Raw genomic sequence first — 15183 nt, forward strand, 5'->3', positions numbered from 1 at the left:
ACGGGTTTTCACCATGTTAGCCAGGCTGGTCTCGAACTCTTGGCCTCAAGTGATCTGCCTGCCTCTGTCTCCCAAAGTGCTGGAATTACAGGTGTGAGCCACCGCGCCCGGCCCCCATTGGACTTTTTCTCTAACTGATTTGTACTTGTATCAAGTTCTGGTGAGCCCGTGAGATAATATGGCCATCCTATGCCTGTGGACACTGAAGCTCAGAGAGGTTGAGTCACTTGCTCAGCGTCACTCAATTGTAAGTGCTAGGACTGGGATCCAGAGCCCTCACTTTTTTGTTTTTTGTTTTTTGCTTTTTTGAGTCAGGGTTTCACTTTGTCACCCAGGCTGGAGTGCAGTGGCACAATCATAACTTACTGTAGCCTCGACTTCCCAGGCTCAAGTGATCCTCCCACTCAGCCTCCCCAGTAGCTAGGACTACTGGTGTATGTCATCACCCTGGCTAATTTTTAAATTTTTTGTAGAGACAGGGTCTCACTCTGTTTCCCAGGCTGTTCTCAAACTACTGGGTTTAAGCCATCCTGCAGTGGGCTCCCAAAGTGCTGGGATCTTAGGCATGAACCACTGTGCCCAGCCAAGAGCCCTTGTTCTTTTGAGTGGGGCAGAACAGGCGAAGTCAGAGAGGAGGGGAGGGGGTGTCATTAGGAGTCTCATGGAGGGGATTGGGTAGCAAGGCTGGCTCTGTAGATGTTGGCTTGAGGCCCTCTCCTGAGATGCATCCCCATCCCTGGTACCAGCCTTGTTTGGAACCCTCCCTGTCTCCCTCGCTTTGTATGCAAAGACACAGAGGTAGAGGGGTAGATATGAGGTAGGTGTAGGGCAGGTATAGGGGCCAGTGAGCTGTATGTGTGTATAGGGTCTGGACACGTGCTGGAGGTCGTCTTTGGATGTTATGCTTGCTGAGCACCTGCTGTGTGCCAAACACAGTGCCAGGGGCTCCTTCAGTCCTACCAGACACCCCACCAGGTTGGCATCTTCACCCCATTTTACAGAGGAGGAAATTGAAGTGCCGCAGAAGGTGCCCCTGGCGCAATTTCCCTGGTGGTAGGGATTTGGGCTCTGTCCAGATTCATCCCTGTACATTGCCTCATATTCCTTAGGTTGGAAGGTCACTTGTCCTCACCCTGTTGGTCATTTTTGGTATCTCCAGCCCACAGAGACTCCGCAGGCACTCCTGGATCCCATTGTCTTTTCCCTCTTCCCCGCACCTGCCCCCTTTTGTCTTTCTCAGGGAGTTCTCCCTGCAGAGTGCCTTTGCAGGGTATGGTCCTCAGATCCCTCACATTTATGGTCTCATTTAATCCTCTCTACTAGCCTTCAAGAAAGGCACTTTGAACCCTGATTTTCCACATCCAGACAATGGGCTCACACTTCCTGCCAGAGCCCAGCAAGGAAGAAATCTTGGCCATAGTTGGTATGGGCCAAGTTGGGGACACAGTTGGGGACATAGTTGGGGACACAGAAGGGCTTTGTTTGGAGCCAGCAGCAGGAGGGATGTGGCACCATCATCTGATGCCCTGCATCATTCATTGTCCCCATCGGGAAGTTGGTTGGCCTGGGGAAGCTTCCAGCATTCCTGGTAGATCCCAGTGAAGGATGAATCTGATCCCTAGGCAGGCAGGAGAGGACCCTGGCCAGATGCACAAACTTGTTTGCTTTTTGCTGTGTGTCTTTTAGCATTCTTGAGTCCCAGGGCCTGAAGAGTTCTTAGACATGGGCCGATTTTCCTGTCACCTGTGTCCTCTCAACCTCGTCACCACTGGGCAGCTCATTATCTCTCTGGAAAAGGGGAAGGAAACCAGCATTTGTCTTTCCATTTTTTTTTTTTTTTTAACTGTGGTAACATACACACAACATAAAATTTGCCATTTAATAGGCCGGGCGCAGTGGTTCACACCTGTAATGCTAGCACTTTGGGAGGCCAAGGAGGGCAGATCACTTGAGGTTAGGAGTTCGAGATCAGCCTGGCCAACATGGTAAAACCCCGTCTCTACTAAAAATACAAAAATTAGCCAGAAATCACTTGAACCTGGGAGGCGGAGGCGGCAGTGAGCCGAGATCATGCCACTGCACTCCGGCCTGGGTGACAGAGCGAGACCCCATCGCAAAAAAAAAAAAAAGAAAGGCATTTTTAACCCTATCTTACATGTAAGGAAATTGAGGCTCAGAGAGATAGAAACTTATCCAAGTCTCTCTTTTAACATTAAAAGCAGCCTCTCCTTTATATGTGCTTATTCTGTACCAAGCACTGTGCTAAGCCCCAAATGTTCTTTACCTTATTAAATTCACACAACTACCCTAGGAAAAAAGTATTATAATCCCCGTTTTATAGATGAGGAAACGGAGGCTCAGAAAGCCAGAGCAACTTGCTCAAAGCCACACTGCTAATAAGTTACAGACCGGGGACTTAAATGCAGGCATTTCTGGTGGGAGCTCTTTCCACGATCACATACAGAAGGTTGCTGTCTTTGTTTTTCTCCCTCTTGGAAAGTCCTTCCTCTGCAGAGCAGGAAGCTGCCTCCTGTGGCTTCTCCTGCTCATTTTGGCTTGGGTTGGGGCATTGTAGACCCTGCCTTCCCCTGCAGCTCTGCAGAGCCCATGTCTCTCCAAAGTCTTCTGCTGGTTCCACGGTCCCATCATCTGCAGCCAGGCCTCCCCATCTTGTTGTGGATTTGCGTTTGTGCCTGGGCTTCCCAGGGGTGGGTGGTGAGGTGCTAAAGGGGCTAGGACACAGTTATTTGCAGCCCTGGCTACTGAGCCACCACACCTCTCAGGGCCATTTCCTCCCCAAGAGAAGGGGAGACAGACTGCTGAAGTGGGTCCTAGCAAGAAGGGCCCAGAGCTCATACCCATGGCCAAATCTGGCTGCTTCCAGGACATGGAGTCAGGAAGTAGCAGGGCCAGGCCCCTCCAGATGTCCAGCCCTGGGTCCCAGCACTAGGTGGGGCTGGCTCCGGAAGCTGGGAAAGGACCATGGCTTTGGTCCCTGAGACAGTTGGTCTCTTGGAGTTGGCTTCAGCCAAGCCCCGCTGGCCATCTCCCCAACAGCTGGCCACTCCCAGGATGGACTTGGCCAAAGCAGTAGGCCAGCCAGCCCCGATGGGGAGCACTGCTGTGTCATGGAGACCCAGGCCTCAGTTCTGGCCTGGTTGTTGAGAGACCTGAGTTCTAGATCTACTCTGCCAGGCACTTGTTTGACTTTGTGACCCTGAAAAGTCACCCTCTTGTTCTTGATGTGATCATCTACAAAAGAGAAGACAGACTAATGACCACTGCTGCTAGTAAGTCCTGCTCTGAACAACATACTCCAACAGTCTCACTTCTGTTCCCCCAAAAGTCCTGCAACTGGGCATCACTGTCCCTGTTTACAGATGAGTGACCTGAGGCTCAGAGAAGGAGGGTAACTTGCTCCACCTTACACAGCCCAGACCTGAACTCTAGCGTCTCACCGTGAAATCTGTAACCTTTCTCCTGCACCATCACATACCGAAGGCAGGCCTCTGTGCAGAAAACAGGCTGCTCAGAAAGAAGAGTGCTTACTTTTGGGGAGCTCCTGTACATCACATACTGGGCTTCCTCACTGCTCCATGCTCTAGGTACCATTCTCCCCCTTTAAAGATGAGGAAACTGAGGTCTGGATTGCAGGATCTGAGTCCAGATTCACAAACCTGTCCACAGGGCTTGCCGAAACTTGTTCAGGCCCTGTCCAGTTCCACTGGGTTTCATAACTGGCTTCTCTGTTTACTGACCATTGTCCCAATTAGCAAAATCCCTGGTCAGAAGGGCGGGTGCTCCCAGGAGGACCCAGAGAACAGCAGTGAGCCAAAAAGCAAATAGACTCCAAGAGAGGGCTTTCTATGAGTGGCTGGCTGCCTGGAAAATCAAGAACAACAGTGTTTGGAGTGAAGAGAAAAGAACAGGGTGGTGTCTTCCAGGCCCAGCCAAGGCCTTTTTGTACACTGTGGCCGGGGATGGAAGCAGCGGGGGATGGAAGGGGCGGGGGAGGCCACCTCCTCTGGTCTCTGGTAGGGGGTCCCGCAGACATATAGAGACCAAGGTTACAGAGGAAACGAGGGCCCAGAGCTGGTTGTGTTGTGGAGGTCCTGGGTCAACTACAGGGGAAGGAGGGGTCCCCCAGGGGGACATGGGCTGTATAGCCCCCATCCTGTGGCAGACACAGAGAATCTGCCTACTGTGTGCCTGGAGCTGGGCAGAACCCAGGAATAGCCGAGATCAGAGGTCAAGGAGACCTCCGAGGTGCACAGAAGCACAGAGACCAGGACGTGCTCATGTACTGAGTTGGTAGCAGAAGGGCTGCCTCCAAATCAAAGAAACCATAGCAGACCTGAGTGCCATGTGGCCCAGAGTGCAGGTGCCACAGCCAGTCCTGCAGTAAGTGGCCACAGCCTGGGGATCTTCCAGGCCTTTGGCCTGGGCACTCACATCAGGTGTGTGAAAGGCTGGAGGGCTTTCCCGGTGTCACCTCCTGCCCTGGCCTGGGAAGTGTCATGGGGACAGCTGCCCCGGAGACTCCTGGCTGCCAGGCTTGACTTGGGCTTGATTGATTTAGCCTGTTACCTGGAAAGGGCACTGCTGCTCCCTGCCCGGGTCAGGTGGTGCTAGGAGCTCCTGCTTGGTCTCCGCAGACAGAGCCTGGGCTCTGAAGCCAGTCAGACTTATGTTTGAATCTTGGCAACACCTCTTTCCAGTTGAGTGACTTGAACCTCCCTGAGTCTCAGTTTCCCAGGCTGGGCCCAGAGATGAGGTGGCATGCTGCTATCAGTGACTGCAGTGCCTCCTTCCTCAAGTCAGGGGCTGTGGACTGTCTGATCCAGAAGGGCCTGCAGAGGTGACCTGGCCCAATGTACCCATTTTACAGATGGAACCCTGAAGCTCAGAGACTTGTAGGTCCTGGATTTGCTTGTACAACCAGTATCTGGGAGTGCTCGGGCTAGGAAAGAGGTTTAGAGTCAGAGCATCAGGCCGTACCCTGTATTTTGCATATGAAGACACTGAAACCCAGAAAGGTACAGTGACTTGCCCAAGGTCACCAGGAAGTCAGTGTCAGCGCCAGCCCTGGCACTCGGGCCTCTTCCTTTCCACTTAGTGGTCCTTCTCTTGTACCTGAATTCCCCCATTCCCTTGAACTCATACATCTTCTTCCAGGCTGGAAGCAGAGTAAGACAATGTTGCCCCCATCGTGGTCCCCACTCATCAGTGCCCTGTAGCAAGGGCTCCAGGGTCTGTAGTGAGGGCTCCCAGAGGGCAAGGGTGGGGTCTGTTCACCAGCTCTCCCTTATATGGCAGGCAAAGCTGCAGGCCCTTCGTGATCATTAACGTGGTCCCTGGGCTTATGGTCAGTGGCCTCTGGGGCCAAGGTCAAACCACAGCAGCCCCTCTATTAATCAGCAACTATGCAGGTCAGAGTCACACTGCTCTGGAAGGGGCCACTTAGCTGGGCAGTTGCTGGCCCAGGTTCAGTCTGGGGGCTGGGCGGCTAAGAAAATTTCTTCCTACTTGTCTGAATTTTCCAAATTTTCTAATGAGCAGGCATCACTATAAGCATATTTTAAAAGTGATTGTTTCTAGATTTGTGTTTTATAAAAGAACAAAACTGTATTGGATATACACTTGTAAAGTTTCAAACGCTTATACAATTTTTTCCGCTAGTATATTGAGGTATAATTTACATATCATAGTGATTCACTCACTAAGTATACATATAGTTCTATGAATTTTAGTAGATTTAATTGGTTGTATAATCTTCACCATAATCTAGTGTTAGAATATTTTTATCACCCCAAAAAGTTCCTTATGCCAGCTACAGTGATCTAGGCACTTTCTCCAGCCTCAGGCAGCCACGGCAATGTTTGAGGATGAAATTCTCCTCCTTCTTCCCTTTCCAGCAAATGGCCTTAACAGTTTGGTGCGCTTACCCTCTGATTTTTTAAGGGTGTATGCAAAAACAGGCACCATTGTAAAAAGGAGAAGAGGAGATATACTATAGCCATTGTTGTGCAATTGCTTTCTGCACTTGGAGATCTCCCTGTGTTTATTGAGTGCCTACTATATGCCAGGCACAATCAGATGTAGCTCATTCTTTTTTTCACAGCTGCATAGTGTCTATTGTATGGTGGCTCCATCATTTATTTAACCAGGACATTTGGGTCTTTTCCAGTTTTCTTCAAACAATGCTTCAGTGAACATGCTTGCACATATATTTTTGTGTTTGTTGGTAAGTAATTCTGTAGAAAGTGAAACTGTTGTTGCATTGTGTGTTTTGAGTTTGGACAAATTTTTTATCTAGAGAGGTGAAACTGGTTTATGCTTCCATTAAGGGCCTATGGGAGCTGTGGGGTTTTTTAAAAAAATATCATCCTTCACATGGCTAGGGGGAAGGGAGAGCTCTCTGAATTTAGGCCAGAGCTGGCCCACTGCAGGCTGGGCAGGCCCAGGCCTGGACTTGGAGCCCTGAGAACTCAGGTATCCCTCTGGGGCCCCCCACAGACACCGAGACAAAGTTCAGACTCTTCAGTGTGGCACACAGGCCTCGGTGACCCCTGCTGCCCTCTGCAGCCTCCTCTGCTCTTGCTCCCTGTGTTTCATACTGGACCCCTGGTAATTCACTGGATATGGTTATGTTTGCCTGCCCTTTGCCTATGCATCCCCTCCCCCTGGAATGTCTTTTCTTCTTAATCTCCATCCTCCCTGTCCTTCAAGGCCTGGGTCACAAGTCCCTTTCTCCACGAAGCCTTCTTAAAATCTCTCCAGCCTGAATTGTCTTCTCTGTGTTCCTTTAGCCTTTTATCTGAACCACATCCCCCCTTAGGTGGGAGCAGGTTGTGGGTGGGAGAGGGCAAACTTCAGCCTCATTAGATAGAGGCTGGACTTCCGGAAGAGTTGGGAAGGGGGACCATAGTTTCTGGGGACAGGTGGAGAACTCACATTTACCTAGCTGCCGGCCAGGCTATTTTCTTACCCACAGACCGATTTAATCCTCAACTACTGTACTCATTTAGTAGATGAGAAGAATGAGACATTGAAAACTTGCACAGTGGAGGTGGGAATGAAAGCCAGCTCTCCAACTCTCCAGTCCTCTTTCCTGTCACTGCATCAGGCTGCAGGGTGAAGGGGAGGTCTGGGATACAAAGAGAACTTAGAGGTGGAGCAGCTGGATTCTGCGCAGTGCTAGGAGGGAGGAGAGGGGTTGGAGCAGGTGGGAAGCAGGCCTCCTTCAGTTTGGATAGCACTTCCCCTAACCCAAAGACTCTAGTGGGAGGGTGGAGGGATGGGGATGGGAAGGGAGCCTGGGAATGAGGAGGAAAGGCAAACTCTCTCTTCCCCCAGGGAAGTCAATGAATAGTACCTCAAATGGAAACCAAACAAAACAACTTCAAGAAGTAACAAGGGCTTGCTTAGAGACATGAAGGTAAACCCTGAACCATCAGCTAAAAGAGGTAGATAGCAGTGGTTGCCCCTGGGGAGAGGTAAATGTGATGGAGAGGGAACAACTGTGTACAAACATGTGACTTTACGTTTTGATCAAAATAAGACTTTCAAAAAACGAACACTTTTTAAAAAGAAGGAAAGAAAAGTAGGAGGGGCTATCCCAGGAGCTGAGCGTTCTGCCACGCCCCTTTGAGTCCTGCTGGCTTCACCTGCCCACGGGAGCCAGGTCCCCTGCCCTGCTGCGGTGCATGCTGCCTGGTGGGGGTTCTGCCCAGGCCCACTACTGCCTGAGTTGAAATCCAGGCAGCACCATTTACAAGCTGTGTGCAAGTTGCTTCACCACTCTGCGCTGTTCCCCCCTCTGTAAAATGGGTTGGCTGTTGTACCCTCTCTGAAAAGGATGTGCTGATGCCTCGGTGAAAAGCTTTCAAAAATTGTTAGTTCGTGTTATTTTTTTGCTGGAGGTGTGGAGAGGCGAGGGGGCTCGCGTGCGTCACAGGAGGCTCAGCTGGGCTCGCCGCCGTTCGTGCCTGCGCCCATTTAGTGTGCACAGAGCTAGCGCCTGCTGTATGCCAGGCCCGGTGCTGGGTCCCCGCCCCGGAGCTGGGGTGCAGGGGCTGCCGCGCCCGGTCGGGTCGATCCGGGTGGGAACCCAGATGTCTCCAAGATCCGAGACAGATCCCCGCCCCGCGCCCTCCCTGCGGGGCGGTCCCCGGCTTGGGCGGGATGGGCGGGCGGCTACTTAAGGTCGGCGACCCGAGCCCGCGGCTGCCGACTGGGTCCCCTGCCGCTGTCGCCACCATGGCTCCGCACCGCCCCGCGCCCGCGCTGCTCTGCGCGCTGTCCCTGGCGCTGTGCGAGCTGTCGCTGCCCGTCCGCGCGGCCACTGCGTCGCGAGGGGCGTCCCAGGCGGGGGCGCCTCAGGGGCGGGTGCCCGAGGCGCGGGTGAGTTCCCCGGGGGGCCCCGGGGCTCCCGGAGTAACTCTCTATTGTAAGTTCTTACAGATACAGCGCTAGGAAAAGGGGAGTAATTCAGGTCTAGAATGGAAAAACTGTTTTGTTGCTTTGTAAGTATCTCTTGCCGCTTCCGGGGCTCTGGCTCGCAGACGAGGGTGGGAGCCTCGGGGGCCCTGGCTGTTCCTTCCCAGGAAGCTAACCTCACCTTGGCCGGATTTCTTTTCCCCTGTCCCCCTCTTAACATCTTACCTCCTGCCTCCTGATTTCTCCTTTTCCTTCTCTGATTTCTTCTCCCCTCTGCCTCACTTCTCTCCTTCCCTCTTCTGATGTCTTCTTCCATTTACGATTCCCTGTTTTCATTTGATCTCTCTCCTCCAATATTTCCTTCTTTCTTGGATGACCTCGCCTGTCTGCTTATGGTCATTACTATCATTTCTTCTCTCATTTCGGCTGTCTTCCCTGCCCTGTCTGGTTTCGTGTTTTTCCACCCTTCTGCCTGAGTTCTTCTCCCCACCTCGTTTCTCTGACTTCTCCCCTCTGATTTTTACTCCCACCAGATCTCTTCTCCGGCCGGAGGTGACCTGCACCTGCTGATTTTTGTCCTCGACTCCAGCCTAACCCTCCTGCGCCCTCCCCGGCCCCAGCCCCAGTGCATGTGTAATAGCCTCCCCATTTTTAACCACCTCATCTCCAACAGCCTCCTGCAGACCCTGGTGCATCCTCTTCTCCTCTTCCAAGAAATGAAATTTGGGGGTGGGGTGTTGCGGGGCAGGAGGGAGGAGGCAGACAGCGCAGGAGGCCACTTGGGCTCAGCCATTTGGACCCTTCTTGGGGGTATGATGGGGATGGGTGCAGAGAGGAGAGGGGGCTCCTGTGGATCACAGGAGGCTCAGGTGGGCTCACCTCGGTTTGCAAGTGCACCCACTTAGTGTGCACAGAGCTAGTGCCTGCTGTCTGCCAGGCCCCGTGCTGGAAATCTTTCCACTTCCAAAGAGCAAAAGCAAACAGGCTGTGTGACCTTCGGTCAGTCCCCTCCTCTCTTTGAGCCTCAGTTTCTCTATCTGCAGATTGGGGTTGGAAAATGAGCTCTCAGAGGGCCCTTTAGTTTTAAGAGCCATTGAAGATGCTGGAAAGGAGCAAGCTGAGGCCCTGGGGACCCTTAGATTTACTATTGCCATCTGAGGGGTCTACCCATAGTCCCAGAGCTTGTGATCTTGGAGCCTGGGGCAACCCCTGCTATGCTGTTTCCTAGCTGGAGGTCCCTGGCAGAGTCCTTTCACCTCTCTGTGCCTCAGTTATCACATCCAATTGGCAATAAGAAAAGAAGGGAGGCCGGGCGTGGTGGCTCACGCCTGTAATCCCAACACTTTGGGAGGCCAAGGCAGGTGGATCACCTGAGGTCAGGAGTTCCAGATCAGCCTGACCAACATGGCAAAACCCTGTCTCTACTAAAAATACAAAATTAGCCAGGCATAGTAGCGCATGCCTGTAATCCCAGCTACTCAGGAGGCTGAGGCAGGAGAATCGCTTGAACCTGGGAGGCAGAGGTTACAGTGAGTCGAGATTGCACCATTGCACTCCAGCCTGGACAACAGTGCGAAACTCTGTCTCAAAAAAAAAAAAAAAAAAAGAAAGAAAGAAAAGAAAGGAGCAGGGAGATAGAGCCCTCTGTACCCTCCATCACCAGAAAAAGCTGAAGAGGGGCTGAGTAGGAGGGACAGATGCTGGCCAGGGCACAGGATTTGAAGCATAAAACTCTTGCCCTGTTTGCTGACTCACTGAGACAGGGTACTCAGAAGGGGACAGACTTGCCTGGGGCATGGGGAGAGCAGGAGGCTCAAGTGAGATGCTCTTGGTGCTAGAAACCGCCCTCCCTCGTGCCCGGGGTCTCTCCCTGCCAGGACCCTGCCCCGCTTAGGCTCTGCCCTGTCTCATCCCAGCCCAACAGCATGGTGGTGGAACACCCCGAGTTCCTCAAGGCAGGGAAGGAGCCTGGCCTGCAGATCTGGCGTGTGGAGAAGTTCGATCTGGTGCCCGTGCCCACCAACCTTTATGGAGACTTCTTCACGGGCGACGCCTACGTCATCCTGAAGACAGTGCAGCTGAGGAATGGAAATCTGCAGTACGACCTCCACTACTGGCTGGGTGAGGCTGGCCCTGCCCGGCCCCTGCCCCAGCCCCCATTCTGAACAGTGCAGACCTTTGGGGCATGTACCCCAGGGAGGGAACTGATTATTGAGCACCTAGTATGTGCTGGGCCCTTGACTGGTGGTTCATGTCCTTAGACTCTAGAGCCAGCCTGGCCAAGTTCACACCCCTACTCTGCCCCTGACCCATGTTCTGTCCTTTGGCAAGTCACTCAGTGTCCCTGTGGAGTGGACATGATGATAGCCCTGCACTACCTCACAGGAATGTTGTGAGCGTTAAACACCTTACTGTGACACTCAGAACTGTGGGTGAATTGGAGACCCTGGACCTCTCCACAACTTCCCTGGCCCAGCTCCAGGCACTCCCCAGTTTGCCCTTGAGTCAGGAGCCCGGAGTCCCTGCCACACCTCTGCTGTGGGATGCTGTAAGTTCTGCCCCCTTGCTGAGCCTCAGTTTCCTAATCTATGAATTGATCTGATGCTCCCAGTCCTGAGTTTACGCTCAGGAGGGCTGAGAATGAACATAAGGGAATATGACAGAGCTGGGAGGACATTTAGAGAAAAATGAGGTCCATCGTCCCATTATACAGATGGATTAACTGAGGCTCACAGAAGGCAAGGGCTTTCTCAGCTTCAACAGCTAGGTCAGGGCAGTGCTGGGGTTCCTCCTCCTCCTCCTCTTCCCTAGGGGTCTGGGATACTTCTGGAAAGCCAGGCTCATGTTGCTCTGATGTCCCCTAGGCAATGAGTGCAGCCAGGATGAGAGCGGGGCGGCCGCCATCTTTACCGTGCAGCTGGATGACTACCTGAACGGCCGGGCCGTGCAGCACCGTGAGGTCCAGGGCTTTGAGTCGGCCACCTTCCTAGGCTACTTCAAGTCTGGCCTGAAGTACAAGGTGGGTTGGGCCCCACCTTGCTTGAGCGGTAGGGACAGATGCACCAGTAACAGGGCTCACTCAGGCCCATCTATCTTTCGGCCTTGTGAGGCAGTGGGCAGACCGATCAGAGGTCAGGCTTTGGAGTCAACCAACATTGTGTTTAAATCCTGGCCTCTTTCTAGCTGTGTGAGCTTGGACAAACCACACTGCCTTTCTGAGCCTCTGGTTCCTTATCTTAAAATGGGGAGAAGAAAATTCCCCGTAAGTTCATGGTGTTGTCTTCCTAGCGCCAACAGTGAGGAGTGGGCCAGAGGTGAAAATCCAGTTCTTGCAGGCCCCGGGGGGCTTTGGCCTAGTCCCGTTCTGGTACCCCTTAATTCTAAGGCCTTGCCAACAGAGTGCCCTGTGTTAAGTATGTAGTAGGGCACTGTTAGTCACATCCCTCTTTCTGTTCACTAGAATCCCCTTCGAACTTGAACTCTTCAGAGTCTGGACCAAGACAGAGCTCTTTTCCCAAGCTCCTTGCCAGGTGGGGCAGAGCAAGGCCAAACTGGGAGCTCCAAGAGGCTGCACCCTAATATGCTGGTGACTTCCTGCAAGCCACTTGACCTCCTTGAGCCTCCCTTTCCTCTCTAGTTACCTGAGAGCCAGTTGTACCTGCCCTACAGGGCTCGAGAGGATTTGGTGCGGGGGTGGCTGGGAAATGCCTTGCGTGGGGCTTGGCCATCTGGAAGGGCTATGGGAACACTGTAGTTTTACAAAGCTGCTTTCACAGCCAGGTGGGCCTTAATGTCAGAGTCCAGATCTCATTTTACCAGGGGAGAAGGGGAACTGAGACACAGAAAGTCTTAAGCAATTGGCCCAGAGTCACACAGCGAATTGGTGCCAGACCCAGGACTAGAACCCAGATGTTCTGACTCTTAGCATTCTTTCCACTAAACCAACCTACTTCTAATGACCAGGGTCCTAGGGTAGGGTCCAAGCCTGTCTGTGCTGCTGATGTGCTGTGTGACCTTAGAGAAGTCACTGTTCCTCTCTGGACCTCAGGATCATCTATGTCAATGGAGTGGTGACCTTGTCTGCCCTGGTGAGGCACAAGAGATTGAATGATGGGAAAGCGCCAATGAGACTCAGATAGCAACGGGCAGGGTGTGTCCTGGGAACCCGCAGTCCAGGGCTGGGCAGGGCTGGGCTGGATTCCCTGGAGCCCCCTGTGTGCCAGTTTCCCTTTGCACTGAGCTCCTCCTGCTGAGGTGTCCAGCTCTGCCTTCTTCCCACAGCCCTTTCTGGGGCCTTGATACCTTGCAGAAGGAGAGGTAAGAAGTTTGGGAGCCAGGACCCTGAGCTGGAGAAGGACCAGGTCTTTTTGCAACTTCTGGAGTAAGAAGTGGAAAGAACACTTGCCCAGGAATCAGAGAGATTGGGATTCAGGTCGGAAGGCTACCGGTTGTAATTGCCGTGAGACTTTGGGCAAGTCTTGTATCTTTGGGCGGGTGTTCTCAATCATCCTTCATTCATCATTCATTCAACAAATATTTACTGGGCCTCAATAACAGCAGCACCAGCTCATTGTTGCTACACTGTGGCAGACATGGTACTGGGAATGTAGGTTATCTCGTTTCAGCCTCACAACTGTCCTGGGAGGTAAGTAATTCCAATTCCATTTTACAAATGAGACTGGAGGCTCAGAGAGGTCACATAAGCTATATTCAAACCAGGCTTGTGTTCCCTTAACTCTGCCAGGCCCTGTGATGGGTGCTGGGGTGCCCAAGTGAAGAAGGTGGGTCCCTGCCCTTGAGAGTGTCCCAAGGAGTTGGGGAGACTGGCAGGCTCACGAAGAGTTAATCCATTGCCTCCAGGTGGGGTGACGTGGGATCCCAGGGAGTGCTCAGCTCTGAGAGGGGTTCAGGGATGAGATAGATGAGTAGGTGTTTGCTAATCTATCTTGTCCTAGTCACCGTTTCTTAGGGCATAACCTGACAGTCTAACATGGTTACAAAAATGAGAGTTCTCATATACACAGGAAGGGTGATTTTCCAGGTCAGAGAATGTTGCAGAGCAGGTCATAGGCTCCCCAGATTTTTAGGAATAAACAAGGATGATAAGAACTCTTACCGTGTATTAAGCCTTGACTACAAGATCTCATTTAATTCTCACTGTAGCCTTTAGGGTGGATGGTAATGCTCCCATTTCATAGATGAGGAAGCTGAGGCTCAGAGGAGTAAACTAACTTGCCTAAGTTCCCACAGCTGGTAAAAGGTGCTTATCATTGAACACTTATCTATTACTTTCTGTGTGTCAGGGACTCTTCTGGGTGCTTTACTCATTTAACTCATTTTACCCTACCAGGTAGGGTATCTGTTAGCACCATTTTATAAATGAGGCTACTAAGGCACAGAGATGTTAAGCAACTTTTCCAAGGTCACACAGCTAGTAAGTGATTGGACTAGTGTGCAAACCCAGGTGTGAAGGGCCTAGCACAGACCTGGTTCAGAGTAGACATTTGAAGGCTCCCTGATCTTTGATCCTCGCTCGGATATGGCCTGGGATCTACTTGGATAGCCAGGTTCCCTGGCCCCCCGATGATTTTCCAGGATGTTCTTGGATCACACTCGAGGAAAGCTCCAGCTGGGCCCAGATTTGGGGCTTCCGTCCTGAAAGGCGCTGGCTCCTGGTGCGAATGGGAGGCCCAGGGCTGGTCCTGTTTACCACCTTCTGCAAGTCCTCAGGCTGCCCCCGCACTTGGCAGGTCCAGCCCAAGGTTCTCGCCCCGGCGCCCTCATCAATTATAGATCCCGGAGGAGCAGGGCTTGTTACGCAAGACTTGTTCCTGTGAAAGCCTCTTCGTCTGAGCCAATTCTGTCCTTGGAGTGTGAGAAGGGGCAGGGAGGGGACAGCGAGCCACTAGAAAGGGCTGACATGGGGCTTGGCCCTCTTGTTCTGTGACCCCCAAATCCTTAGATCACTGCCCTGCAAGAGAGTTCAGAATCCCTTGATTCTCCGCCCCTCCTCCTCCCACTCTGCAGACCCCCATTTTTGGACTGAATCCTGGAGACCCCCTGGGGCTGGGTTATTTGAAACCCATTGTTCAAATGGAATCTGGGCTAGGCAGAGACCTAGGAGCCCTTGGACCTGCGGAACACAATTAGGAACCCATAGAATCACTGGAACCTTTCTGTCCTCCCTCCCTCCTATTCCTTAGATAAGGAGCTCTGAGTTTAGAGGGTGGAGGGGACCAAGCCTGATCAATTCATTTTTCTTTGTTTTAGAAACAGATTAACTTTTGTTTTCATGTAAATCTTCATTGCTTCTTTTCCTCCTTCTTCTTGACTACAAGAGTAATATAAGCTTATTGTAAAATGTCAAACATTACAGAAATATAGGTTCTAGAAAATAAAAGCCCTCCCAACATGATTCTCCCCTTGGAGATATATACCATATAGTGGCTAATTTCTTTCTCTCTCTCTCTGAATGTATATAGGTAGACAGACACATATATATGTAATCACTTTAATTTGGAAAGTGGCTTTTAAAACAATTTATCCTGTAGAATTTTGTTCAAATAATTTGATGCCAATCTTGCTCACCTAATGATTAGACCATAGAAAGCAGCAATCAATGCTAAAGATTATAGTCAAAAACAGGAAAAACTTCAAAAAACTTCTTTCCCCTGCCCTTGTAGATCCACTAATGTCTTCTAAGAGCTTGCTTTAATTTATTTTTGTTAATTAATCTTTCCAATT

General features: G+C 51.7%; 1 protein-coding gene across 7 annotated transcripts in view; it reads left to right on the plus strand.

Moving 5' to 3' along the window:
• GSN (gelsolin) overlaps positions 1-15183 on the plus strand; it is a 64714-nt gene that overhangs the window by 23437 nt on the left and 26094 nt on the right. For 3 of the 7 annotated variants that reach the window (XM_063713876.1, NM_001132459.1, XM_063713872.1), the window contains 2 exon segments: positions 10356-10560; positions 11304-11458. In XM_063713876.1, coding sequence (XP_063569946.1) covers positions 10365-10560; positions 11304-11458 — 351 coding nt within the window. In that variant the 5' untranslated portion in view covers positions 10356-10364. 7 annotated transcript variants of the gene reach the window in all.

This window comes from Pongo abelii, chromosome 13, assembly GCF_028885655.2.
Source record: "Pongo abelii isolate AG06213 chromosome 13, NHGRI_mPonAbe1-v2.0_pri, whole genome shotgun sequence".
Taxonomy (NCBI): domain Eukaryota; kingdom Metazoa; phylum Chordata; class Mammalia; order Primates; family Hominidae; genus Pongo; species Pongo abelii.